At 37.9% G+C, this 26,220-nt stretch overlaps 3 protein-coding genes across 6 annotated transcripts; 1 reads left to right on the forward strand and 2 right to left on the reverse strand.

The window, feature by feature from the left end:
• The first annotated feature begins 543 nt into the window (after nt 1–543).
• LOC129777500 (zinc finger protein 93-like) lies at nt 544–2,073 on the forward strand. Its single transcript, XM_055783791.1, has one exon. The coding sequence runs from the start codon at nt 683–685 to the stop codon at nt 2,042–2,044; it is 1,362 nt and encodes a 453-aa protein (XP_055639766.1). The 5' UTR covers nt 544–682; the 3' UTR covers nt 2,045–2,073.
• A 7,383-nt stretch (nt 2,074–9,456) lies between these two features.
• Nucleotides 9,457–14,801, reverse strand: LOC129776434 (uncharacterized). 4 transcript variants are annotated; one of them, XM_055782084.1, is made up of 8 exons: nt 14,588–14,801; nt 14,485–14,531; nt 14,186–14,250; nt 14,060–14,071; nt 13,855–13,889; nt 13,616–13,668; nt 13,402–13,460; nt 9,457–10,517 (listed from the first exon to the last, which is right to left on the reverse strand). In XM_055782084.1, exons 1-6 carry the CDS (start codon nt 14,675–14,677, stop codon nt 13,621–13,623), a joined length of 297 nt encoding a protein of 98 aa, XP_055638059.1. In that variant the 5' UTR covers nt 14,678–14,801; the 3' UTR covers nt 9,457–10,517; nt 13,402–13,460; nt 13,616–13,620. The 4 variants fall into 4 exon arrangements, with proteins under 4 accessions (XP_055638059.1, XP_055638058.1, XP_055638061.1 ...); XM_055782083.1 differs by having other exon boundaries at nt 9,458–10,517; nt 13,855–13,898; XM_055782086.1 differs by lacking the exon at nt 14,060–14,071 and having other exon boundaries at nt 9,458–10,517.
• A 443-nt stretch (nt 14,802–15,244) lies between these two features.
• On the reverse strand, nt 15,245–17,926 carry LOC129776137 (methylcrotonoyl-CoA carboxylase subunit alpha, mitochondrial). Its single transcript, XM_055781574.1, has 4 exons — nt 17,726–17,926; nt 17,064–17,613; nt 15,792–17,009; nt 15,245–15,724 (listed from the first exon to the last, which is right to left on the reverse strand). Exons 1-4 carry the CDS (start codon nt 17,755–17,757, stop codon nt 15,440–15,442), a joined length of 2,085 nt encoding a protein of 694 aa, XP_055637549.1. The 5' UTR covers nt 17,758–17,926; the 3' UTR covers nt 15,245–15,439.
• Nucleotides 17,927–26,220: the final 8,294 nt, after the last annotated feature.

A 26,220-nucleotide genomic window follows, 5' to 3' on the forward strand; every position in this document is an offset into this window, starting at 1 on the left:
CGCTAAAACCATGCAAGCAACTCGGTACAATCGCTGTACCTGTACCGACCTGTTTTACCGCTGTACATGACTACAGTTGTACTGTGCGCAGCGCCATAGATGGTTAGTGGTGGGTAGCATGAACAAACCGAATCAAATCACTTGGTGAAAGTTCTTTTCATTGACTTTCTCTTGAGTTATAAACTTAGATTTTAAACTAGTTTGTTATGTTTGATAGTTTGAACGCTAAATAAAAACCTTTTTCATTGGAGTATGTGGTGAAAATCGGAAAAATTTCTGATTCTCAGTTTGACATACGGTACAATGTACAACCAAAGTATGTCTGTCATGGTACAATGGTACCTGTACAACGTTGTACACTAACAACGCTAGTACAGCTGTATGTCTGTCCCTGGTATTAGTACAGCTGTATGTCTGTCCATGATATTACGTAATTTGGGCACGACGCCTTACGACTAAAATAGAAGTCTGGCAACTCTGCAGAAGAAACACCCGTCGACGGTGTAATGAGAAAAGCAACTGTCATTTGTTGACAAAATTTTGTTTTGATTTTGCGGCGAATAAAAACCGAATCCTTTTTTACGTTTTTACTCCCTCTGTACGAGATAGCATGGATTAATAATTATAACGTAATCGTATTTCGCATTTTTGTGTGTGTTTTTTTAAAATATTTACCATATCAATGGAGTGCAAATCACCAGAGGAAATTATTAATCCACCACTGGCAAAGTTCAAGTCAGAGTTAATTGCGGCAAAACAGGATCTGCCCGAAAGACGATTGTGCGATTCGTACCAGAACGATGTTGCTGACGATCGAAAACGGCTGAAACGTCTTCGAAAATTGAGGCGCCAGCTAGAGAAGGTCAACGCTTTGGAACAGTTGAAACAATACTATCTGCCCCTTGTATCAAAATTTGATGACGGCGTAAAGAATGATTCTTCGCTGCAAAGCGAATCTGAGGCGTGCGAAAGTAAGCATGAGGAAGTATCAATTCCCACCCATAAATATAAAGCATCCGAGGAAAAGGACAGTACACCGAAGGAAAACGAACATCAATGCATTTGTGAGTTCTGCGGCCAGCTATTTAGCTGTATGCGAAACATGCTGAGACATATGGAGGGTTACCACGCGATTCCAGGAACTTCATTCAAGCGAGGAAACAAGTTCTTTTTCAAATGCCAGTTTTGTGAGTTGGAGTTTCCGGCAAGAAATCAACTTTTCCGCCATTGCAATCAGAAACACGGCGAGCAGTTAAAGGCTGCTCATGAAGGGAGCGCTCAGCAGTCCGGCCGTTCCAATATGAAACTAGGAGATGATTTAGTTGCACAATCAAGAATTTGCGCTCACTGCAGCATCAGAATGGACAGTTTCGAAGATTTCATCTCACATCTAGAGAAAGTTCACTCGGAAACCTTCTGTGAAATCTGTTATAAAGTATTTCAGGACTCGAGCTTCCTGATGCTTCACCGACGGGTTCATTTTGCGGGTAATCCATTTGCTTGCGATATCTGCCCAAAGGTGTTCAAAAGTCTACAGCATGTAGGTGAGCACCGAAGAGGTCACACGGGTGATAAGCCATACAAATGCACGCAGTGTCCTTTGGGGTTCGCTCGAATCGGCGATCTCAATAGGCATACAAAGCTACGCCATACCGAAGAACCATCCTATATGTGTTCGTTATGCTCTCAAACGTTCCATAGTTCATCACTTTATCATCGGCACAAAAAGAAGCACCAAAAAGCATCGGAAATGGGCGTGGGAGAGAATCGATTGGAAACATTTCCGTGCAAAACTTGTGGTGAAATGTTTGCAAATGGGAACGATAGGAAGGAACACGAGTTGATCAGACACTCAGAGGGACGACCTTTCGGATGTGAGATTTGCGGAAAACGATTCAAGCTGAGTGGTCATTTGAAGGCTCACTCGTTTACACACACGGGGATGAAGACGCAAAAGTGCGACCAGTGTTCAGCTGCTTTCTATTTGGCGGGCGATCTACGAAGGCACCTGAAAACACACCAAAAACTAAACAATTTTAGTTAACAATAAAGTACTGTTTCTAAAAGTGAGAATTAGAATTTAATTATGCCGAAAATAGGCTGCTCTGCCGTTCTATGCATAGTTGTCCCATGTTACTTTTTGACAATTTTTACTTTTCTTCATAAAACGATATCGCTTCTCGGCCTAAAGGCTAAGATCAAAGTGTTCATAAAACGATGTTTTTATGCCTAGCTTTCCGAAAAAAAATATTGTAATGGGTTGTATCTAGGACACGACCGCAGTTTTCGACGTAGAACTATGGAATTATATTATTCAATCCACTTGTTTATCACTTCGGATATTATTTTAGAATGCATCGAAATTTTTGTAATATCTTTTTAGCTATTTAATTCAGTAGACTCGAAAGAGTCGAGTAGAGTCGAAAGCTATCAGCACTTCTCGTTTATTTGGTTCAACTCGCATCAGACTTTCTCCTTCCCACTCAGATATCGATCACAAACTATGAACCCTTTTGCCCCTATATTCCACTTGAGATGTAATCGAACCCCACAACATACAACAGTAAGGTTACCCTGCTGGAATTTGAAAGCATACTTTCATGTAATATACGTTTATCTAAACAAATTCAGCGTATATCTATATTCCAAAATTCTGGATACTCTTCCATATCTGCACTAGCACAAAAGGTATCTTGTATGCTGCTCTTCTTTGTCGTAGCACACCTCGATACAGAGGGCTTCCCCTCCTTGTATCGAGCTGTGTGTGTATTTGTGTGAAATTAGCATTAGGCATGAATGATTTCCGTTCGTAGTGTATGCTAGCTCACTCACATGTGTGTTTCCATTCTATTCCATTTTTGGTTTCCGCCTCTAGCCCTGAGAAGGGCCCTTGTGGAAAGAAACTCTATTCCATACTCCTCCTTCACCCGACAAGAAAACAATCCTCTCCCGCTCGAAGCTCTGCGGCAACCATGTTGCTTCGATGACCACCAAACGAGAAGTGGTGTGGCTTCAGGAAGGGTAAGGTAAGGTATTGTATTATAGGTACTTTAAACTTTTTCAGTTCATTCGTCTCTAGCCTTGAGAAAGGCCCTCGGAAAACTTTACTCTACTCCAGCATTACCCCTCCACCCCCTTGCTTTGAGAAAGGCACTCGATCTCTCCCCGTCCAGCTCGTCCAGCAACGATGTTGTCCAGTCGGTGTCCACGCAACGAATGACGGGTGTGGCTTCAAATCGCGAATTGCTTATTTAAACCAAACATGTTGAAAACATATGTATCAGTTGCTCGTTATTGATAGCTCTGTTCGGGAATGCAGAACAAATGTATGGGAAAATGAGAATGCTTCCAGTTTTCATTAATTTAAACTATTTAAGCACTAGTGGACTGTACTGTATAGTATATCAAACGAATCTCAGAGAATTTCTGATTCCATTGGTGTACAAAGTATCAGAATTTGTTCGCTGTGAAAATAGTTATTCACGTTAACTTTATTTCACAAAAACGTGACCTGTTTTCTGATTTGGCACCCTTCCTGAAGGACGTAGTTCTACGTCAAAACACAAATAAAGTTATAGTTTGTTCCCAACTTTTAAAAAACATCAAGTTCAATTGTCCCATGTTGATATTCTATTCATAACTGTCTCACCATATATTTTTTGCAGATACATATCAAATAAATCGGTTCAAGTACACGAATTGTATGTTACGCGTTCAGCAGGGCTAATGTACTCATTTCTGGTTTGAAAGAACGGAGCGTCTGTGCGGACAGAACGTACGTTTCACCCTCTCTTCGAGCGTCCGTGTTTTTTTCTCGTTTAGGCAGTGTTTACTGTACTAAATCTCGTCTCGTCTTGTCTCGGCTTCAGTCACTCTCGAGACGAGCAAGCAAAATATCCTATTCCGGTACACGAGTTTCATTGAAGACCCTGATTCTCGAATACACTTCACGGTGGAAACGAAATAAACGGCACGCCATTGAACTACGTTTTACAAGTTAGTGAAGTGTCGAAGGTAATAATGAGTTTTCAGGCAGAATGAGCACTATTCAAATAAAAAATCAATAATGAAAATTAACTTCTTAGTATCAAACTGGTATTCAATGTGAGTGGAAAACTTTGTTTTCTTCATGTGACATAATAATCTCATACAAAAATTTTATCTGAAGATTTTATTTTATAATGATATGTTTAGTGGGAAAATAATCTCGTATCCAGATGTCGACACCGTACCGTTGTCATCGCGGATACGTTTCATTGACGAATTTACGCAAAGCTGAATCAGCCAAAGTCATAGATAATCTTCGAAAATTTTATGTTTGATAATGCATACCGGTTATTGATACTATGGATAATTGATATCATATCAAATTGGCTGATATCATTGATTATGTAGAGGCCGATACGAGAAGAATTTGCAGTATTTTCAGCGCAAAACACCCTATTCATTGTTTACTTTGTTGAATAAAATTAAAGTTACAATACTTATAACAAGCCATTCCTCGTAATACACATATCACATTGTAAAATGATGATTTTCTAACGTTTTCAGCGTGGAAAGAATACACGAAACCGGAAAATTTGAAGATAAATTCTGATTTTTCTAGAAAATTTGAACGAATTTCATACCAAAAAAACCAAACATCCTCATTTTACTCGCTGCGCAATCTGGTTGTAAATCCAACGTAAATTCGTCAATTCCGTTTCCACCGTGAAGTGTATTCGAGAATCAGGCCCGAAATGTTTTATTTGGTAGACCTAAGATAAGATCAGACAATAGGGGGTCTTTTACGGACCAAATTTTTGTCAGATACGGACCAAATTTCTGTCAGTCGTTCTGATTCCTGATTGGCTGATTTCGATAAATTTTGCAAAACAAAGTCGATTTTTTCAGTGTTGCCAATAAAAATAAATAGCGTTGGATTTGTATTGAATTTAGAAATGGCGAATTTAATGAATATTACGATATTTAGTTTAAAGGAAATGTGAAGGAATTATATGCAAGTTTATGTATGTGTTTTTTCATAATGGAGTAAAGTGAACGGCAAAACACTCATTTGTCAATTTAGCATCGTTAGGTACCTAATGCGATTTCGTATTTCGGAATATAATTTCCATTGCTAAGAAGAAATGAAAAGTATCATCATTCACAATGTGGATTGCAGAGTTGTTAGCTCTAGCTCGTAAATATGAAAAAAGAGATGATTCGCTTCATCGACGGTGTACTCATAGTCGAATTCAATATTCATGTCATCCACATCATCACTAAAATTGGATGGAGCTGAAATTCGATATGATGTCGATGCTGCCTTACTGTCCATCAATTTCTGGGTTGAACATTCTTCTCGCCGCTTTGATAGCAAGTCCATCAATCCAACAAGATGTTCTTGTGTATCGGCTGTATGCGAAGCATTCGGTACTACGGTCATGTATTGCGAAAGAGTCACGATTTTCAAGTTGTTTCTGAATTACAATGGAGTTAAGCGCCGTTGTTTTACACGAATCAACGAGAAAAGATTCTCCAGACAGTCTTGGACGAGTTGTTATGGATATCATTATTATATTATAGATATGGGTATTTAAAAGACTTATTTTCCTTTATGCTTTTTGAAATAGCCTTACTGAAAATATACAAAATCATAAAATTCGCACCAACCAAATGTTACAATTCATGAAAACAGAAATTCAAAAAAATTGTAAGGGGTTGTATCTAGGACACGACCGCATATTTTCGACGTAGAACTACGCAATTGTATCATGCAATTCACTTGTTTACCACTTCGAATATTATTTTAGGATGGATCGAAATTTTTGTAATAGATCGTTACAAATAACATGCATGTTTTGACAAAGCAGATTTCCCCAGGCACATTGATTTTGAAGTCCGTGTTAGGGAAACAGCTCGGTGGGAACACAAAATGCCTCCGACTTGCATGTTTATTTGCAAAGCGGATTTCCACAGCTACATCAATTTTAAAGTCTGTGTTGGGGAAACCGTCAATCGGACCAATCAAAACTTGGCAGTTAGGGCGCTTAGATAACGCTTGACATTTTACAGTTATTCAGTTGTTCATCTCATGAAAAATAACATTTTAATAATTGTGATAGACGCGTAGAAATATTTCCTATCAATTAATGCAAACATCTTTCCGATCTGTAGCATATCAAACAAATCTTAGAGAATTTCTGATACGATTGGTATGCGAATCATGAGAATTCGTTCACAGTGAAAATAGTTTTTAACGTTAATTCTTTTCATAAAAACGTGACCTGTTTTCTGATTTGGCACCCTTCCCAAAAGACGTAGTTCTACGTCAAAATCCGAATTTTTATAATATTTGGCAACTTTGGCATCTTTATGTCATGGCTTCGTTTTTGTACGGCGAAGAAGAGTAAGAGGCCAGTTGTATCATCTTGTCTTAAGGCTGATTTAGACGATGCCAGTCAGCGCTCTAGTTGAGGTATCCAGTGAATAGAGAACAGACACTCTGTTCAAGTTACTTGTACCAGTATCGAACAAGTAATTGGCCTCTAACTTAAACAGAGTGTCTGTTCTCTATTCACTGGATACACTGGATAGATGAGACAACTGGCCTCTTACTCTTCTTCGCCACTTTTTCTCGGTATGATTAGTGATGTCAGATGTGAAGACATGTTTTTATTTTGAGAAACGCAACAAACATTTTTAAAATTGATCAATCGATATTAATTTTTTCTCAGTGCCAAAATACTAAAATCATAACGAAAAGGAATTAGATTCATATATCTTTTGGTTTCATTGATATTTGTTCTACCAACATATGGTTTCATCACTCAGACGTTTTGTTATTACGGATTTATTAAAACCAATGTTTGTTCACCTAATCAACGATTTATCAAGAAAAGTTTCAAACGTATATGCTTGTATTTCCATTTACAGATATACAATAAAGTAGTCTAGTTTTTTTTCACATTCATAGCAATAAACATCGAAACCATTAGGTACGACGAATGAAACGCATCATTGTAAAATGTGAATCAGTACAAAAAAACATTGGCTTATCAAAAATGCACATTTGAATTATTTCAATTATTCATTTTCGTTCAATATGATGTTAAGAGACTTTTCATGCCGTGTTAATATATTCAAAACAGTCATCTGGCATCCCTGGATATGAGTTCAATGTTTACATTTGATTGTGTTGTTTGGAAGAGGCCCATTTGAAAATCTGTAAAATTTTGCAATTACTGAACTGAATTTAATGGTTGCAGTTGAAAACATACATTGCTTATACAATATTAGTTTAGGAGTGAAACAATTTTTCAAGATAAAGGCGGAACAAAAGAATACCGATGCTTTAAATCAACAAGGTGAACAAACACATCAAACAAACTGAACGACTCGACTGATGTATCGGCGAACGCGGCCAAACGGTCGTCGAGCCAGACGAGCTACTCGTCTGTTTCAGTCGAGCTCGGCATCTGGAATATGAAAACAAACGAGTCGACCGCTCGTCAGCTCATCTCGTCTTCTGGAATAGGGCTCAATAGGCCATATTATAGAAATCGAGGCGATAAGTATTTTGCTCGTTGGCTTTATTTTACTATTATAGAAATCGAGCAATTCGATAGCAGCAAGCGAGTGATAGCTATCGATGCAAGTGCCAGAACTTTTTCGAGTTGTTTGGTTCACTTGTTGCATATCTTCCGAGAATTATTTTGTTTTGATTTGTGTCCTTAATATTTTCCTTTAGGAAACATTTCAGAAACGCTTAAATATATGCAATTTTCAACACATGTTTGTTTGTTTTGATCAGTTCTGTTCTACGGTGCTGCCAGAATAGTCTATACAAGGTAAATGTTCAATCCAGCTATCACTCGCTCGGTGCTATCGAATCGCTCGATTTCTATAATAGTAAAATAGGTCTAAGGGTGGGTTCCCAGTCTACATTGTTGTGTCGGATTGGTCCCAACAAATGGTGTCGACAACGGTACCGATGTCGTGCCATTGTGCAATGATTTTGTCGACCTACCCTTCGAATTTGACAACCAATTATGGGCCAACACTGTGCCAATCTGGCACCACGTCGACCGAAAGCAAATCTGCTCGACTCTTAAGGCCCATTTATACGTTGCTAGTAGCTGACTTGACAATGAGCAGCTACTGACCCGGTGGACTCGCTTGACAATTGGTTGACTCGCCTTGTCCGTTCACACAGTGTGAGCTGCTGGCGAGAAACTAGATACTACGGCACGGGTTTACCAGGGATGCCAGGCGACTTTTCAAATGTCCATCAAATAGTCAGAAACAGCAATCAGGTCCGAATTTGTCAAATGATTGGTCCAAAATCGACTTCTTTATTGGCAGTTTTCATCTTAGGTTTTCAGTTGAATGTATCATCACACAATTTTATAGCAAAACAAACGCTGATCGTGTTTAAAAATACATACTTTGTGCTGAATTTCTTTGAACTGAAGGTACTATCCGAAAAAGCAGAAAGAGAAAAGGATTCGGGCCAGGAATTAGATGCAAAGAAAAGGAGCAACAAATACAATATTGAAGGAACTCTACGATGAGGATCCCCGAGATTACAGAGCAGTGTTGGTAATAACACCTGAACAAGTGAAAAAACTGTTGGATTTAATTGCTCCACGAATACAACGCCAAGATACAGTCATGAGGGATGCTGTACCTGCAAGAGTTAAATTAGAAATGACATTGATGTGCCTTTGTTTTGGAATATCGTTGGGATTGTTGTCGATATTTTTTAGAATCTCGAAAACATCCATAGCTCAGATAATTCCGAAAGGATGTGATGTTATAAATGGTAGTCTAAAAGATTTTTTTTTTTAATTTTATTTATTTTGTGAAATGAAAATGATAGTCGATTTGCAGGTGCAATAGATACGCTTCAAAAATTTTAATAATGAATGAAAATGTACTTTTTTAAATCGAATATGTATTCTGTTTCTTAGAACAATACTTTTTTTTGTAAGTTGTGATCTGATAATGATTCTATATTAGAGATTCTCAAGAAAACTATCTCAAAAAGAAAGCGTGCCCCGCCAGCGTGCAAAACGAAATAACAATTATTTCGTTTAGAAACTATGAGGGTTTTATTTGTTTTTCCAATAATTTTCAAGTCTATAAATATCTTCACATATTTTCAAATATCTTAAAAATAGAGACATTTCATTACATTTGGCATCACTGATTCGAACGCTAAATTCTGTTTTTGACGTTGTGAAGCATGCAAGTGCGAGTAAATTCAAAAAACTTTGAAGTAGCTCGCACGCCGGATCACACATGACAATAACTGGCATGATGTGTTCACACGGTGTGAGTAGCTGCACTGCAGTAACTGACTAGACCGACTCGTATGCTTACTCGCACCGTCTGAACCCGGCTTTATTATGGCTCTATTTCTTTTCAAGGAAATACAAATAAAATGTAAAGGAAAAATACCGTTGATAAATATATATGATTTATTTCTCGAGAAAGCAATTTCATAATTAAATTCAATTTGTAATACAATTATCAATTCATCGATTATTTACATAGTTTTATAGTGTTCTTCTATATATACATGTGTAACTTTTTTTTGTTAAAATATGTGTAGTATACAATAATAATAATTTAAATATTTCATTCCTCTCTCTGTGCATTTATAGTCCACTTCTATATATTAATACGCTATATATAATCCTTTTTTTTCCTTCATTTAGTACAAATTTTTTTAGTAATTCCTATTCCTATTCTATTTCATTGTATATTTATCTGCCTTCGGGAATATTTTTTTGTATACTACAAATTATAAATTATTGATTGATAACATTTTTGAACCCCAAAAATCTCAAAAATAAATCTATCGTTTTAATTAAATATTAAATATAATAAAATTAAATATAGAAGTTAAACTTTATAAAGTAATGCTATCATATATTTAATTTATTTCTTTGCATCTATGTCTTCGGAAATATTTTTTTAAATCTATTTTGAATAACAGCTATATTTCTGGAATTTGAAAAACAACAAATCAATTAATTTTTTTTTCTATTTTAAAAGCCACAATTTTATTTTTCATTTTTCATATTGTATAAATTATTCTATGAAAAAAAATTATTCAAAATAATTTTGAACAATTGACGTGATAATGTTTTATTATCATTATTTTTTCATGACTTATTGGACTCAGTTTCTAGTGATATCTACGGTTGCCGTTGGTCGGTAATTTATAAGAGCTGATTTTTAATTATCTGAAGATTAAAATGGTTATCAATTAAAAAAAAATAGTGTGCACTTATTACTTGGCAATTCCATGATTTGGAACCAGTAGGAATTATTGAGCTAGGATTATAACTTCCCTTTCTAATTATCACTCCAATGGAAGGGTACTGCCAGATATGTCCGTAGCCAGGAAGAAAAATCGGTTTGTCGAAATACGATTTTTTCAGCCAACGAAGGCAAAACAATCCTGATTCAATCATTCCATAGCCTTTCCTGTTCATCTACCTGTAGGACGCCAAGCTGTTTGAAATCTGAAACAATATTAGACTATATTTAGCAAGTTTGTTAGGCAATTATGAAATGAATAAAAATTAATTTATGATGCAGTTTTGGATCTAAGCAAGCAAATAAAGTTTTACAGTTGTTTTGGCAAATTCTTAATATTCCTATATTATATATATTATTATATATATATATACAGGTCGGCACGATTATCCGGAGTATTGATTATATTTTCCGGATAATCGAATCATAAAAAACGAATTTTCTCTCGATAAACGTAATATAATTATGGCTTGCACTTATTATTCAACGGTTTTATCTAGCTTGGACTCGTTTGTATATTGGTGACTTTGTAACTTTGTCTGTAGCGCTGTATCACATTACTAGAAATTTAACTTCCTTCCTGTTGAGCGTTTGATCTGAAATTTGGAACACATCTGTCTCTGGTTTCATTATAAATTTGTGTATTCCATGATCTTGGAAATCTAAGATGGCGGCCGGTACAAAATGGTGGATTACCTATTTTCTCAGAACACCGTCAATATGTATATCAAATGAAAGGGATTGACTAGTAGAACACAGTTATTTATTAAAAATGCAAATCTAAAATGGCGACCACTACAAAATGGCGCATTACATATTTTCTCAGAACACCATCAATATGGACATCAAATGAAAGGGATTGACTAGTAGAACACAGTTATTTATGAAAATTGCAAATCCAAAATGGCCGCCACCACAAGATAGCGCCATATATATTTTTTCCACAATCCCATCAATATGGGTATCAAATGAAAGGGCTTGACTAGTAGAATACAGTTCTTTATTAAAAATAATTATACAAATTATTCAAAATTACCGAAAATCAAAAATAAAATACTCCGGATAATCGAATCCCGGATAACCTAGTCCGACCTGTACATTCGTTTGAGACTCACAGGGGACTTCGACAAGACGATGGACTTTCCTGTCTGCTCTTCAATGTGGTGCCGGAAGGTGTTATGCGGAGAGCGAGCTTCAACAGGAGGGGTACGATTTCCAACAAGTCTAGTCAGTTTATCCGCTTCGTCTGCCACATGGACATACGTGGACATCGGAAGAACACATGAACACACACTCACACGAATCAGGGCTGATTAGGCTTACAATCAATGCGTCTAAGACTAAATACATGCTAGAAGAAGGAACTGATCGTAACATAATTCTTCCTGTTCCGGTGACGAGAGTATAGGAATTTGTCTACCGTGAGTTGTTGATAACAACTTTCGACAAAAACAGCCTCGAAATTTGAAGACATGCGTCAACAGATGTCGCGCTCACTCCGCAAATTCTTAAGGTCCAACAAACTCCGACCCCGTAGGAAGTGCACCATGTACAAATCCCTGATTCGATCGGTTGTTCGCTATGGACATGAAGCATGGACGAGATCGAAGAGAACTCCTAAGCACTTGGTGTTTTCGAATGCCGAGTGCTAAGAACAATATAAGGTAGTGTAAAGGAAAACAGAGTACGGATAAGTAGGATGAACCACGAACTGATACAACTCTATGGAGAACCCAGCATCCAGAAAGTCGCCAAGGATGGACGAGCGCGATGGACAGATCATGTTGCAAGATTGCCTGACAGCAGCCATGCAAAGATGATGTTCGCATCGAATCCGGTAGGAACAAGAAGAAGAGGAGCCCAGTGAGCGAGGTGGTTGGACCAGGTAGAGCAAGACTTGGCAAGAATCGGTGCGGGCAGAAGTTGGAGAACTGCAGCTGTAAACCGAGTTCATTGGTGGAACAATGTTGTGAAGAAGATCAAATCTCTTCATAAGAATTGCGAATCAATCTTTGTGAATGAATGAATAAAAAAATGTTATTCTTCCTATGCCACAAACAAAAGTAACTATTATAAGAATAGATTATTAAAACGGTGACTATAATTTGCCAGAACTTCATACTTCCGCTTCAGTTGACACTCGTGGAAGAATACCAGACAACTTTATGATGTTATCAAACTACTGTTTCTTCTTACCCATGCACATCTACCAATTAACAGCAAAAACGAAGCTTCTACTTTTACCCTTCTGAAGAAGCAACTTCACCCACAGGTGATCGCATCAGCATTAATTAACAATCGAGGATCAACACTGCTGAAATGCGTTATCATCGAAAAATATGTCACTGACAACGAGCTGATGATACAGCAGGATATCATATTTTCACCGTCAATATTTAACAAACCCGCATAAGCAAAACGATAAGATGTGAGTTTTAACCCATTTTATGCCAAGTGTTCGAAAAATCTAACAGCAAATTTCATAATTTTGCATGACTTTGGAAACCAATCATACAATAAGGTTTTGGCATCAAATAATAACTTAGTGTATTAGCTACCACTAACTATCAATTTCATTCAATTTTGTATAACTTTATTGGGGAATGAATTCGGTTTAAATCCACTATGTGCGGAAGGTACATAGGTACAAGATCACATATTGTTATGTAGGAAAAACAACATTGGATTGAACCTCCTACAGGAACCAAAACGTAGGTTTAACCAATGTCTTTTTTGGTGATTTTTCGATTTTTTGTCATTTTCCGGAAAACGGGAGAACGAAAAAAAACTTCTTGAAGAATGGAGTTTTTGTAACGCCATAGACAGCGCAATTCTTATTGCTCCGTCGATAACAATATTTGTGTATAAGTAAGCAACACTAAGCGGCTGCGTGAGCTGGAAGTACGATTCAAAAGCAATAAAAACTTAAAACTATTTATAACACACAATCTTGAGTACCTACGCCGGATAACGACATGCAATACAATACGATAAAGCAAATAAGTGAATACATGGACTTTTTTGTATACATTGTGTATATACGGTTTTCAATCTACTTATACATAATAATTATGTATGGGATGTACTCACCTGTATTATCTATAACATCCGCCAATACTCGGGCCATTGATGGAGATTTAAAAAACAACCTGGAAATAAATAAAATAAATAGTATATAAATGCATTGAAAACGATAACAAAAAAAGGTTTCATATTCCAAAAAGAATTGAAGATTTCAACTGTTAGAGATTTCTCTTATAACATTAAAATAAAAATTATACAAAAATTGATTCGTAGTGCTCACCTGTATCAACTATCGCTGATGCGGGCCGACTGAGGGCGATTCGTGAAAATAACCTGAAAGTAAATAAAACAATGAAATAATAAATGAAACGATTTATACATTAAATATTAAAATCAATAAAAAAAATATTTTATTGATCCCAGAAAAAACCGGAACAAGCCGGAACAAAACAGGTTAAGTCGGTTTTCCATATTAGATAAAATATAAAAATCATACAAAAATTAACTCATAGTGCTCACCTGTATTAATAGATTATCCGGCAACCGACTGCACTCTGGATGATCTGGAAATAAATAAAGTAATTAGTACATTACACATTAAAATCAATAGAAATGATAAAAAAGGATCCTTGGTCCACAAAACACCGGAACAAGGAACCGTTTTAACTGTTAGATATATTCAAAACTATGCAAAAATAAATTCATTGCACTCATCTATATTTACTGCCTGCTGATGCTGAAGTGATGAAAGTCAGTGCGAAATTAATTTAAAAATAAATAAAATTATTAGTATACAATTATTATTACATGTTGAAAACAAATTTCATACATATAAATTCACTGCACTCACCTGTATTTACGTATTTACTATGATGTCTGCTGATCTGGGGGAGATGGAACCAATACGAAAATAACCTAAAAATAAAACAAATCAGTATTCATGTATATTTTATATTATAGCTTATTATCACAATAAACGATATTATCGCTTTAGAAAACATAACGGATAACAATTATTTATTCCTGTCACATTCCTGAATACAGAAAAATTATCCGGAACAATAATCGTTTTGATAAATTAACCGTCTCTAAGCTGGCCGATCAACACAACATATTTGTTCGGTAGAATATTCATATTAATTTACTCACCTGTCCTGTTCGCAAACTGTGCCAGTCAGTACTTTGATCAAGCAAATCTAAAATGAACTGAGTTAAATTAAAACAGAAAATAAAGGTAATTTTAAATACTTACGAAATTCGTTTCTTTGTACACCAACTGTTGTTTTGAGTATTGACAGTTCAATGAGGAGAAAATAGACTGCAGTGATGGCGATTCGCTCATTTCGTGTAGTTTTATTGTGATTATAGCTGAAACTTAGGGCAGTGCTGCCTGCGGGAGGCAAGGCGGGGTAAAATTCCAGTACTCTTGTAGCACTTTTCGTCACTCGACCGACACCGTGCTTATAACCGCTCGAATAGATTTTAAACTGGGTTTAGACTAGTGATATATACATGTGAAGAAATATGATGTGATTTATAGATATCGCATCAACCGTTTACACTAGCGTGAACTTCTTTAATGAATATATTCATATTTTCGGTGAATTTATTCACCCGAAGTAGAACTGCATCCAACTTTAGTGATTTCTCACCAGTGAGAAATTCACAAGCGTTTACATATGCTAAATTTATTCAAGTTATATACACCTCGAATAAGTGTATCATATTTATTCTCACCCGTTTACATCTATTTTCAGGTGAATAAATCCATCTATAGCTATAGACCTCCCTAATGTAAACCCGCCATAACGAGCAGAATTCTTATCGCCTCGATTTCCATAATAGGGTCCAATGTCTTGACTTAGGTTTCATCATCCATCGTCATTCGCCATTTAATAAAAAAAAATGATTTCGTGATTTGAATTACATTTTATTATTCAATAATAAAATTTAACGCTGTGCGCTTATCACCAATACCGGAAATATAAATATCTATAAATTCAAATATAACTGTAAAAAATATCATCAATAAATGCACGATTGTTTAAAATTCATAAATGCAACACTGGTAAAGTGAACGGTACACAGTTTCAGTGATGAAATTTCATTCGAATGCAATCAAAACGGCTCCCTTCTTCACATTTGTCCCTTCAACGTTGGGGACCGCCTTCACGATTCCATCTTTGGCCGCCTTGAGCACATGTTCCATTTTCATGGCGATCAACACCGCCAGTGGCGTTCCAGCTTTCACCGCGTCACCCGCCTTGACGAACACTTTGTCCAATACTCCGGGCATCGGTGCCGTAACGCTGCTTACGTTCGCCTGGTCGAAAGCACTCTCCGCCTTGAGGAACTCCGGTTGAACCAGCTCGGCAGATGTTAGTCCGTTCTGTTTGAACAAAAAGGGGAAACTTTAGAAATCAAATTGCATGGCATCACAACACAACAAAACTTACGTCGTCAAACATATCAATGCATCCGTTCTCGATCACGGTATTGAAGGTTGAAACATGGCCATTGATATTGGTTTGCAGCAGGAAGCGATTTCCATGCAGCTTCCTATTCGCACTGATTTGTAACCATTCCCCGGCGTCAACCTTTACTTGGAAATCATCTCCCATCGATTTAATCTCCACCAGATGCACTTTTTCACCTATTTTAAGCTTGAAACTTCTCGCTGGAATGTAATTCGGCCGAAAGTCTAGTTCCACATCGAAGGGATTCAAGTGGTTCAGCAATCTGCGAGTGGAACCAATTTCGTTCAAAACTTGTGCCACCGCCATTTGTGCTACTTTCTCACTGGACACAGTTTTTGCCGGAAACAACGTTGCCATGTGTTGTTCAATAAACCCAGTATGAACATCCGCCGCCCGGAAGTGACCATGACTGGCTAGGTCGATCAGAAAATTGATATTCGTTTGAAGACCGGCGATCTGATAGTTGCGCAGTTGTTCGACCAACAGCTGCAAGGCACTCGAGCGATTCTCTCCCCAAACCACAAGCTTTGCGATCATAGGATCGTAATGAATTGACACCTCGTCTCCCTGTCGAACCCCCGTTTCCACCCGTGTTGTGTTGGATGGTTCTGGTGTCGAGAGGTAGTTTAAAGGACCCGCTCCTGGAAGAAATCCACCAGCGGGGTCTTCGGCGTAAATTCTTGCCTCAAAAGCGTGTCCTTTTTTGTGGATCTGTTCTTGCGTCAGAGGTAATTGCTCCCCGGAAGCTACCTTGATCTGCCATTCAACTAAATCTGTACCGGTGATCATCTCCGTTATGGGGTGCTCCACCTGTAAACGCGTGTTCATTTCCATGAAATGGAAGGAGAGGTCTTCCTTGTCCAGGATAAATTCTACCGTACCGGCGCCGACGTAATTCACGGCTTTGGCTGCGCGTACAGCGGCCTCTCCCAGCTGGACACGTAGCTCTTCCGAGAGGCCCGGTGCTGGGGCTTCCTCGATGATTTTCTGATGGCGACGCTGAACGGAACAATCTCGCTCATACAGATAAACGGCATTCCCGTAGTGGTCGGCGAAAACCTGAACTTCCACATGGCGAGGTGATCGAACGTATCGTTCCAGTAGCATCGACTTATCCCCGAAAGCTTTCTCAGATTCGGTACGAGCCGATTGTAGAGCCGGTAGGAAATCGGCTTCCGATTCGGCAATTCTCATACCCTAAAATAATTGATTTGATTATCACGAAACGAATTATTAACAGTAGAAGCTCACCTTTCCACCACCACCTCGCACCGCTTTGATCATCAGCGGAAAACCAATCGTTCTAGCCTCCCGAATCAATCGCTCATCAGACTGATCCTCCCCGTGATACCCATTGATGATAGGCACTCCAGCTTCGCTCATAATGTGCTTCGAGGTGCTTTTTATCCCCATATCACGGATAGCGCTGGCCGGTGGCCCAATGAAAATCATTCCCTCCTGCTGGCATAGTTCGGCAAATTCCACATTTTCCGACAGAAACCCATAGCCAGGATGAATCGCTTGACAACCGGCTCGTTTCGCGACCTCCAGAATCTTCTCCCCTCGCAGGTACGACCTCTGGGATGCTGGCGGGCCAATGTTGAACGCTTCGTTGGCCATTTTAACGTGCAGCGAGAGTTCGTCAGCGTCGGAAAAGACGGCCACCGTTTGTATGCCAAGGCGATTGGCCGTACGCATGACTCGGCAGGCGATTTCGCCTCGATTGGCAATCAACAGTTTGCTGATTTGCTGCGTAGCATTTTTTGCACCGTGCCGGGGGCTTGTGGAGAAGTAACGTGCGCTGTCCGGAATAAAGCAAACTGAGTCAACGCATCAACAGGATAAGTACAAACAGATGATACGCAAAACATTACGTAACACGCTTCGAAATATTTTGATATTTTTAGTCTTACCCTGCGAGAGCATGCCTGATTTTGAACAACATTTTTGTACGGTCTGGCGAGTTAATTCGGTATTAAAATCTAAAGCTAGAAGGCACGGTACTTTTCGTTGATTCAAATAAATACTACGTGTTGAATGCAATCGTTCAGCGGCCGCCACGATGTTGAGCAAATCTTGTTTTCGTTTGTTTCGACTGATACGCATCGAATTTGTTGACCCAACCGGGTGGCGAATGAATGGTGCATGAAATATTATTTTATCTGTGTTGAGCCAACTGTTACACTGTTAACCTATTAGCTGCAACTTATAATATATTCGACAAAAAAAAATAGCAAAACACTGTGCAACGTCAAGATTTTTGATTTTGATATGAATTTCGTTCGTATTTTTCTTTTTCTGTGTGTAGGTGACAAAAACAACGAGAAGAAATAAGAAATCGACTTTTTTCTACTTTTTCAAAACAAATCCAGTAAACCTTGGCAATCAGCTTGATTTGAATTTGATTTGATTCCTTCAATGTTTCTGTATGTTCTGTGTGCATCTGAGTGTCCGCGGGACAATCGGAGACTGCCTGAAACCGAATGGTGACTACCTGCTGATAGGGGAAGTGGGGGCATAGTGGTCACCCTGAGGAATATGCCCATTTCCAGCGTCCACATACCGCTTCAATTCCAGTTTTCCAAAGAATATTATAGTTCAACTCATTGTTGTTCAAGACAGCATTCGGCTTTTACTATAAAAAATCAAAATAGTACATTTTTCATCATTAGAAAAAAATGTGAAAAATCGAACTTTTTTTTTGCTTGGAGTTGTTACTTGGTGGGGACAAAGTGGTCACACGCACATATCAAGCTAAATGGGATAGATTTATGCGTTTTTTCGTCCAAATTTGTTCAAATCATACTTGATGTAGTTGGTACATGTATGTAATAAACTTGGACTATTCACCTAGAGTTTCAATTTAACTTTTCTCATGCATACAAAAACGTAGTAAGAAACACATAACGTTCCGCATAATAAGGCTCCGCTTAGTTGGAGTTGCATATTTTTTCAGGGTCAATGCCACAAAAGAAACCTCTTCTAGAGCAGAATGTGACGAGGTATATCAGATTTAGTAAACAGAACATTGTAAGTGAATAACACCTATGACCACTTTGCCCCCAAACACGAAAGAAATTTCTATGCTAATTAATCGCTGAGATTGAACAAAATGTCTGTTCACCTCTCCTAGAATAGGTGAACAGATGTCCAAACTGATGATTTGTCCAATATATCAGATTGAATATACTAAATTTCACATGAAATTCCTTAGATACCATGCGCACAGAACTACGGCCCAATGGCTATTGAGAGAGTAATTTCTGTTTTTATTCATATTTTTACATTTTGACAGCTCTACTGAAGTACAGGGTTACTCAAAAGTCATCAAATTCTTCAAACATAAGGTGACTATCAATACGGTTTCAATAGTCAATAGTTATACTACCAAACAAGCAGGTGACCACTTTGCACCCCATGACCAATTTGCCCCCACTACCCCTATGTGTCGAGTGCCAAGTTTGATCGCTAAACTGACGATGTTCTTGTTGCCAGTAGAGATTGTTAACCGGTTTCACCGTTACCGGTTTTACCGGTAATACCGAGTCATTTTCCATTACCGAATTATCGGTAATTTTACAATCAATAACCGGTAATTTCGGTAATTTTTATTTTTACACCATATATAATATTTGCCTTTATGCCGCTTTGAAATATTGCTCGAGAATCAAAAAAGATCAAAAAAGCACAATTGGCAGTGCGAAACATAAGATAAGCTTCAGCGATGAAGAACTGACAGCGATAAAGGAATTGGTTGATGTCCTCGAGCCAGTTCTGGTCGCTGTTGAACTGCTATTGCGAGAGAAATTCTTCCTTTTTGAAGCTGACGCAGATTGCAATTTATGCTGGAACAGCTATCGGAGTAAACCATCAAAAATTTCGAAGCAGCTGCTTGAAGCCCTGATTAGAAAGATTGCAGAAGGACGTTTCGCATTTGCAGATTTGTTCCCGTATATGAATAATCATTCAGCTCGTGGTCGTGACACAATGATGGAGACTTTGGCGTTTTCTATCAAACGTCGCGGACTGCATTGATCAGGCTGGCATTTGAAATTGTTTCTGACTTGGTCAACTTTGATGATGATTATATTGAGATTCTTTCATCCCCTTTGCGATCTGTGCGAGAACCTCCGGAACTTTTGCGGGATTAGCGTGAGCATTTGTGGTCATCCTTCATAAACTGCTACACAGCTTTGTTCTCTAAAATACTTGTATTTAACTTGTATTTAAAATTTTGAATAAGAAATTGTGATCCAAAGATGCTTGTTTCTTCCCCTCCGTGATTCACCACCATTGGCCTGGGGTCTTGGTAATCGGGCATCTTCGCCAAACGACCAGGGAAAAGAAATGAATGTGTAAATGTGTTGAATCAGCTTAGAATTTTCGACGAAGAGAGGATAGCTGATAAAAAGTAATATAACGTAATAAATACATAATAATAACGTTAATGGAATTTGGAAGAAACTAAACAGCTATGTAAATAATTTTATATTGGGGAGCAAATGGAGAATAAATCGCTGCTATTTATAATACTAACATACCTATCAATATCGAGCCATAGAACAGAAAATAGAAACTGTGTGGCATATTAAACACAATGTCAATATAGCTTAACTTGGGGCTTGACTTATAACGGGTTAGTACCATTATCCACCACCACAAGCGCAACAGTACACAGCCGTTAATCGGGTTTCGCTTCAACACTTAAGCCGGGCTCAGACGGTGCGAGTAAGCATACGAGTCGGTCTAGTCAGTTACTGCAGTGCAGCTACTCACACATCATGCCAGTTAGTGTCATGTGTAATCCGGCGTGCGAGCTACTTCAAAGTTTTTTGAATTCACTCGCACTTACATCCCAGCAAACATTAAATCGTATAATTTTGCACGTGCCAAGTCTTACAAGAAACCGGAATAAATCATAATCGCATATAATATCAATCAAAGTATGTATCGTGTATATTTGAAATCGCATAAAATGTAAAAACTCGATTTTATATACCATTATCAAATAAGGTCGCAATTCGGTATAATAAACATCAATTTTATGATGTACATTGTCGTAAAATATATTTAATCCACATCATATGCGTATATTACGCTGATGTAGTTTGTGTGTCGTATAAACGTATAATTTAAATCGATTCAGTACTGTAGTAAATCGTGTTGCATGCTGAAGAAAATCATGAAACGGTAAATCATATTAGTTCCTAATAAAGAACATATTACATCATATTGAAATATCAATGAAATTCTGATGCACTCGAAAGTTTTAACAGCTGTTGAATTAAATTTCAGATAGCCGCACGAGATAGCCGGTGGATGATAATCCAGACGACCGGAGTTCGAACCCACATCAGAGCAGTTTTCACCAAACATCAATCTGTGCCATTTTAAACATTCATATACCACTCCCAACACAAGTCAATCAAACAATTATTGTTTCTACGAACATAAATACTCATATATAAAAATGGCGATTCGTGAGGTTATAATATACATTTCACGACAATATTTTGCGCCATTTGTTTTTTTCTATGTCTGTAATAAATCGTATATAAGTATGGCAAAAGTCGTATTTGGTGCTTTGACAATTCATGAACATATTCATATTAGATCGCAATTCAATTTCAACATAATCGCTATTATAGCCGGTCAAAGTTGCATATTCATCCAAACAAATTCGGTAAGCATTTGCCATGTATGTATATGGCCTCCACTTTTGCATGCATATGCCAGTTTTGCGCATTATATGCCAACCAAATTTTAGGGCATATGATGTTATATATACGCTTGTTATGCGATTTAATGTATGCTGGGATCCCTCAAAACGTCAAAAACAGAATTTAGCGTTCGAATCAGGGTTGCCAAATGTAAAGAAATGTCTCTATTTTTAAGATATTTGAAAATATGCGAAGATATTTAAGACTTGAAAATTATTGGAAAAACAAATAAAACCCTCATAGTTTCTAAATGAAATCGATGTTAATTTGTTTTGCACGCTGGCGGGGCACGCTTTATATTTGAGATAGTTTTCTTGAGAATTTCTAATATAGAATCAGGCACAATTTTCATTCAAAATTCACTCACAACTTGACGCATTTGACGTATTTATTCTACCTGAAAATCTACTAACATTTTTTATATATATCCGCTCCTCCGTACAGAGAAGATGTGTCTAAAACGCGTCTGCCGGGCAATTTGACCAGCCTGATTTTTCGTAAACCAGCAAGAATAGAAAGGCAATGGATATAGGCAATCGTGCTAGTCAATGATAGAATCCTACCATGCAAGTTTTACGTTTGAAACATGCTTTAAAAAAAATAAGAATTAATAAGAAATAATTTTCTTTGGAAGCAATTTTCGATGTAATTTTCTACATCATTTCTATAAGGTTTTTGTTGCTTGAAACCAATTCAGAGGCGATAACTGTGGGACATGTTTATTGAGTCGAGTTCGAGGCAATTTGCTCGCTTTCGGCCGTAAACATTCTCACGAGAGAAATAGCTTGTATGTGAGGGATGCCAGATGATTTTTTCGAATATCTCTGCATGGCACGAATAAATGTCTTCAAACGTAATCATAATGAACAAAATGAGCAAACCATCACGATATTTCTAAATCTTGTTCGATAAATCACACAAACAATTATTTTCACATACTTTGAAATGACCTCAGTATGTTTTCACAAAATTAAATGTTTTCAAAACGAAAACATGTCTTCACATCTGGCATCTATAATATGTGCTCAGAGAATGCAGGAAAACAAGAGCGCGGACTGGAGAATTAATGCACGAATACTGGGAGAACACGCTCACCGGAGGAATGTTTTCTTCTCTTTGCTGGTGGGCATGAAGGGAATAGATTGATGGAATCTCTCATTCATACAAGTTGTTTCTCTGAGCTTTATAGTCTCTGAGAGAAACAATTCATGGGCATATTATACTTCTGTTGGGCCATTTAACACCGTATGATTGGAAATTTAGAATTTGGGCGCCTTACAAAATAAAACTCGTAGCACTTTTGTTATTCAGTATCTAAAATACAGAACGATTACAGATGACTGAGGGTTACTTATCTACGTACTGACGTAGTTGTTACCTTAAATTTTAAGAGCACTGTCAAGATAAATCCATTCTCGCTTAGGGGGTGCGTATTACACACTTCTCCTGTATGATGCTCCACTGTTCCACCGACACTGTACGAGGAAAGTCGCATAGAAACAAATTTAAAATGGATATTAGTCAATTCAATAATTTTTTTTGTCAAAAAATGGAGAAATGTGCACGTGAACAACAGAGGGAGGAGTATAGATAATGTCCACGGAGAAAGAGGGGGGTGTCCAAAATCGTGCTCTTTCTGTCCACGTGGTATGTGGACAGCCCCTTATATGAACATTGTCAAAAACTATATTCACGTTTGTAATCGAAAATGAATGAAATGTATGCATTTTCGAGAATTTTCAAACTTTCGTCCACCCTGAGTCAATATTTATCAATGGAAAGGTAGAGCTGGCTGAGAATGCATTCTCATATCGTTAAAATGCTTCACTGAAACCTGTTTTCTATGAAAGATCGAAAATGAAAGCGATCGAGCTATTTCCGTTGATGATAAAGGATCATTCAGTGCACTAAGTTGTCAATGTTAATAAGCGAGTTTTGTAATATAGAAACTCTAGTAATTCTACCCAATTTTGGAACTCTAGGAGTCATGTCCATCTGCAATATTATTATATTATTATTATTATTTTCTCCAAATCATTACCATTACTAAATCATTACCTTTTTTGTTTTGATCAACCAAATTAACACTACTTAATGCTTGGTTGGTAAACGACTGAACTAACGTACCATCGGTATTTCATGTCTAGTAACTCCTATACCTACCTCCCCGTGGTGCCGACTGGGGTACGAGTAAATAATTCCGGTGGGATCTTGGTGGTATGCTGATAGGGAAGGGCACCTATCCGAGGATCTGTTCGTCATGGATGTGCGGATTAAAACAGCGTCTATACCCCATATCAGGGGCTGTCCTGATTACTGTCCTCGTGCCAGTGTGGAACTCTAAACAGAGCTGTGCACGATGGTCCTCCGGCGAGACAGCGGATTGGTGCAGGCCCTGCAAGCCATCCGTAAAAATGAAGCACACAGGAGAATTCACAAACAAATTGGAAATTGGACTAGACCCACGTAAAGAACACGGATTGGAGATTGGCAACTCGGGACACGGAACTGCAAGACTTTCAACTTTCCTGGGAGTACCCGAATTCCTTCGGAAATATTGAGAGCTCGCAATTTCAACATCGTGACTGTTACGGCCCAGACTGGCCAAGAAGAAAATCCACAAAACAGAAACACACCTTGATTCTATTACAAAAAACTTTATTTAAAAACATTCAACACTTTACACATTACTACAAACACTTAACACCAAAACATTGAAAAATTTAAATTCCGCAAGCCGGACCTGAATTCGCGCCTGAAAAAAAGAATAATTAGTAAATTACATATATAAGAATATTTATTAACTTACCTTTTGCTCCAGGAATAATCACCTGTAACAAGGATCAAACATCATTCTAAGCACTATACACATAATACTTACCGCAGCACAAAACAAGAATCACAACGAAACAACACGTAAACAATCACAACACACAAACAATAACCAGAGAATTGTCATGGGATGGGAACAAGTTGGAAAACAGACCCGCTATACAATGAGTAGTTTTGTTATAGCGAATATTCCAGACGCAATCCAAACAAAGAATGACTATGGGACCATTCGTATAAAAGGGCACGAAATGTTCAGAAAAAGTCAGTATGAATGAACTGCAAAGATTGAAGCCTCTTAAAAACACAGAAGAAGAAGACAGAACAAGTCAGTCGCAATAAACTCATCGATCAGTATAGATCAGCCTTCTTGTCTATATTCGATCTTATCATTTCTCTACTACATCGGGTAGCCAGTCTACTCTACTTCGGAACTATGCTCAGAAACTATCTGGGCGAAAACATTTTTGGCGCTGGAGACAGGATTCTTTACTCTATACACAACTCTTCGAAACTCCGTTCAGATACCTCTCTGGGCGGAGACATTTTTGGCGCTGTAGACAGGATCTCTACTCTACTCATCTCATCACTCTGGAACTCTGCTCAGAAACCTCTCTGGGCGGAGACAGTGACGCTGCAATAGGTGTGCTGAAAGGGTACGATGGTGCGATCGTTTCTTGGTAGTTATACCATCTACCAGAGCTGCGGAAACACACACGAGCAAGGTACAGCTTTCATCGTAATGAGGGAGATGCAGAAACGGGTGATTGGTTGGTGGCCAATCAACGAAAGAATGTGCAGATTGAGGATACGAGGCCACTTCTTCAAAATCAGTATGATTAACATACACAGTTCCCATCTAGATAGCACCGATGATGATAAAGAAGAATTTTACGCACGGCTAGAACGTGAATACAATCGCAGCCGAAATGGCGACATTAAAAATCGTTCAGGTCGGCCAAAAGGAGGAGTTCAGACCGGCAATTGGTAGGTTCAGCGCCAATACGCGAACGAAAACGGCCTAAGACTAAGGAAGGAAGTTCGGCCACATGAAAAATTATAGGTGTTTGACCTGACAGCACTCAGGGCGAGCGTAAAGTTTACAATATGTTGTAAATACAGAACAGATCTCATTTAATTTTGACTATAAACATGAATGTTTTACTTAAAAAAATATTTTACGTATCCACGTAGATATTATATATATACCCCTTCCCCCCTTACCGTGGACAAGCGTGGACATTTTTTGAATCCATTTTTCAAAGCTTTTGTAGTCTTTATATTTTTTTTGCGAAATAACTCAATTACAAACTTGTGAGAAGTTGCTCGACGACGGACCAGATTTTTACATCGCGGCAGATCCTACAAAAGTGCCGCGAGTATCAGGCACCATATCTTCGTCGTCTTCAAAACCGCATATGATACAAACGACCAACGACAGCTATGGAAACTCATGGACGAACACGGCTTTCCTCGAAAGATGACAAGACCAGTGCAGCAAATAATCATATCTTTCATTTGAGTTCGAAATACCGATTACCATCAGTAAAGTTTGACAACACCTCTATTCATCACAAATATCGCGGGCTCATGAACTGAAATGACAAATGGTAATGCTTCACTAATGCGGATCTCTGCTCACTATGTTTCTTCCATTCGGTTGAATAACCGCTCCTTTATTCTTGTTGCTTGTCATGCTATCATAGAGGTTTGAGATTCTCTTCTGTTGTATGAACGATCGTGCCATTCAATCGAAGTAGTGACAGAGACCCGATTTAGTTGTTCGTAGCAGTATTTGTCAGAAGTGAAAAAAACGCTCACTGTTTTCACTGTTTACATTTATATATTTCAGTAACCAA

This window comes from Toxorhynchites rutilus, chromosome 3 (assembly GCF_029784135.1).
Source record: "Toxorhynchites rutilus septentrionalis strain SRP chromosome 3, ASM2978413v1, whole genome shotgun sequence".
Taxonomy (NCBI): Eukaryota; Metazoa; Arthropoda; class Insecta; order Diptera; family Culicidae; genus Toxorhynchites; species Toxorhynchites rutilus.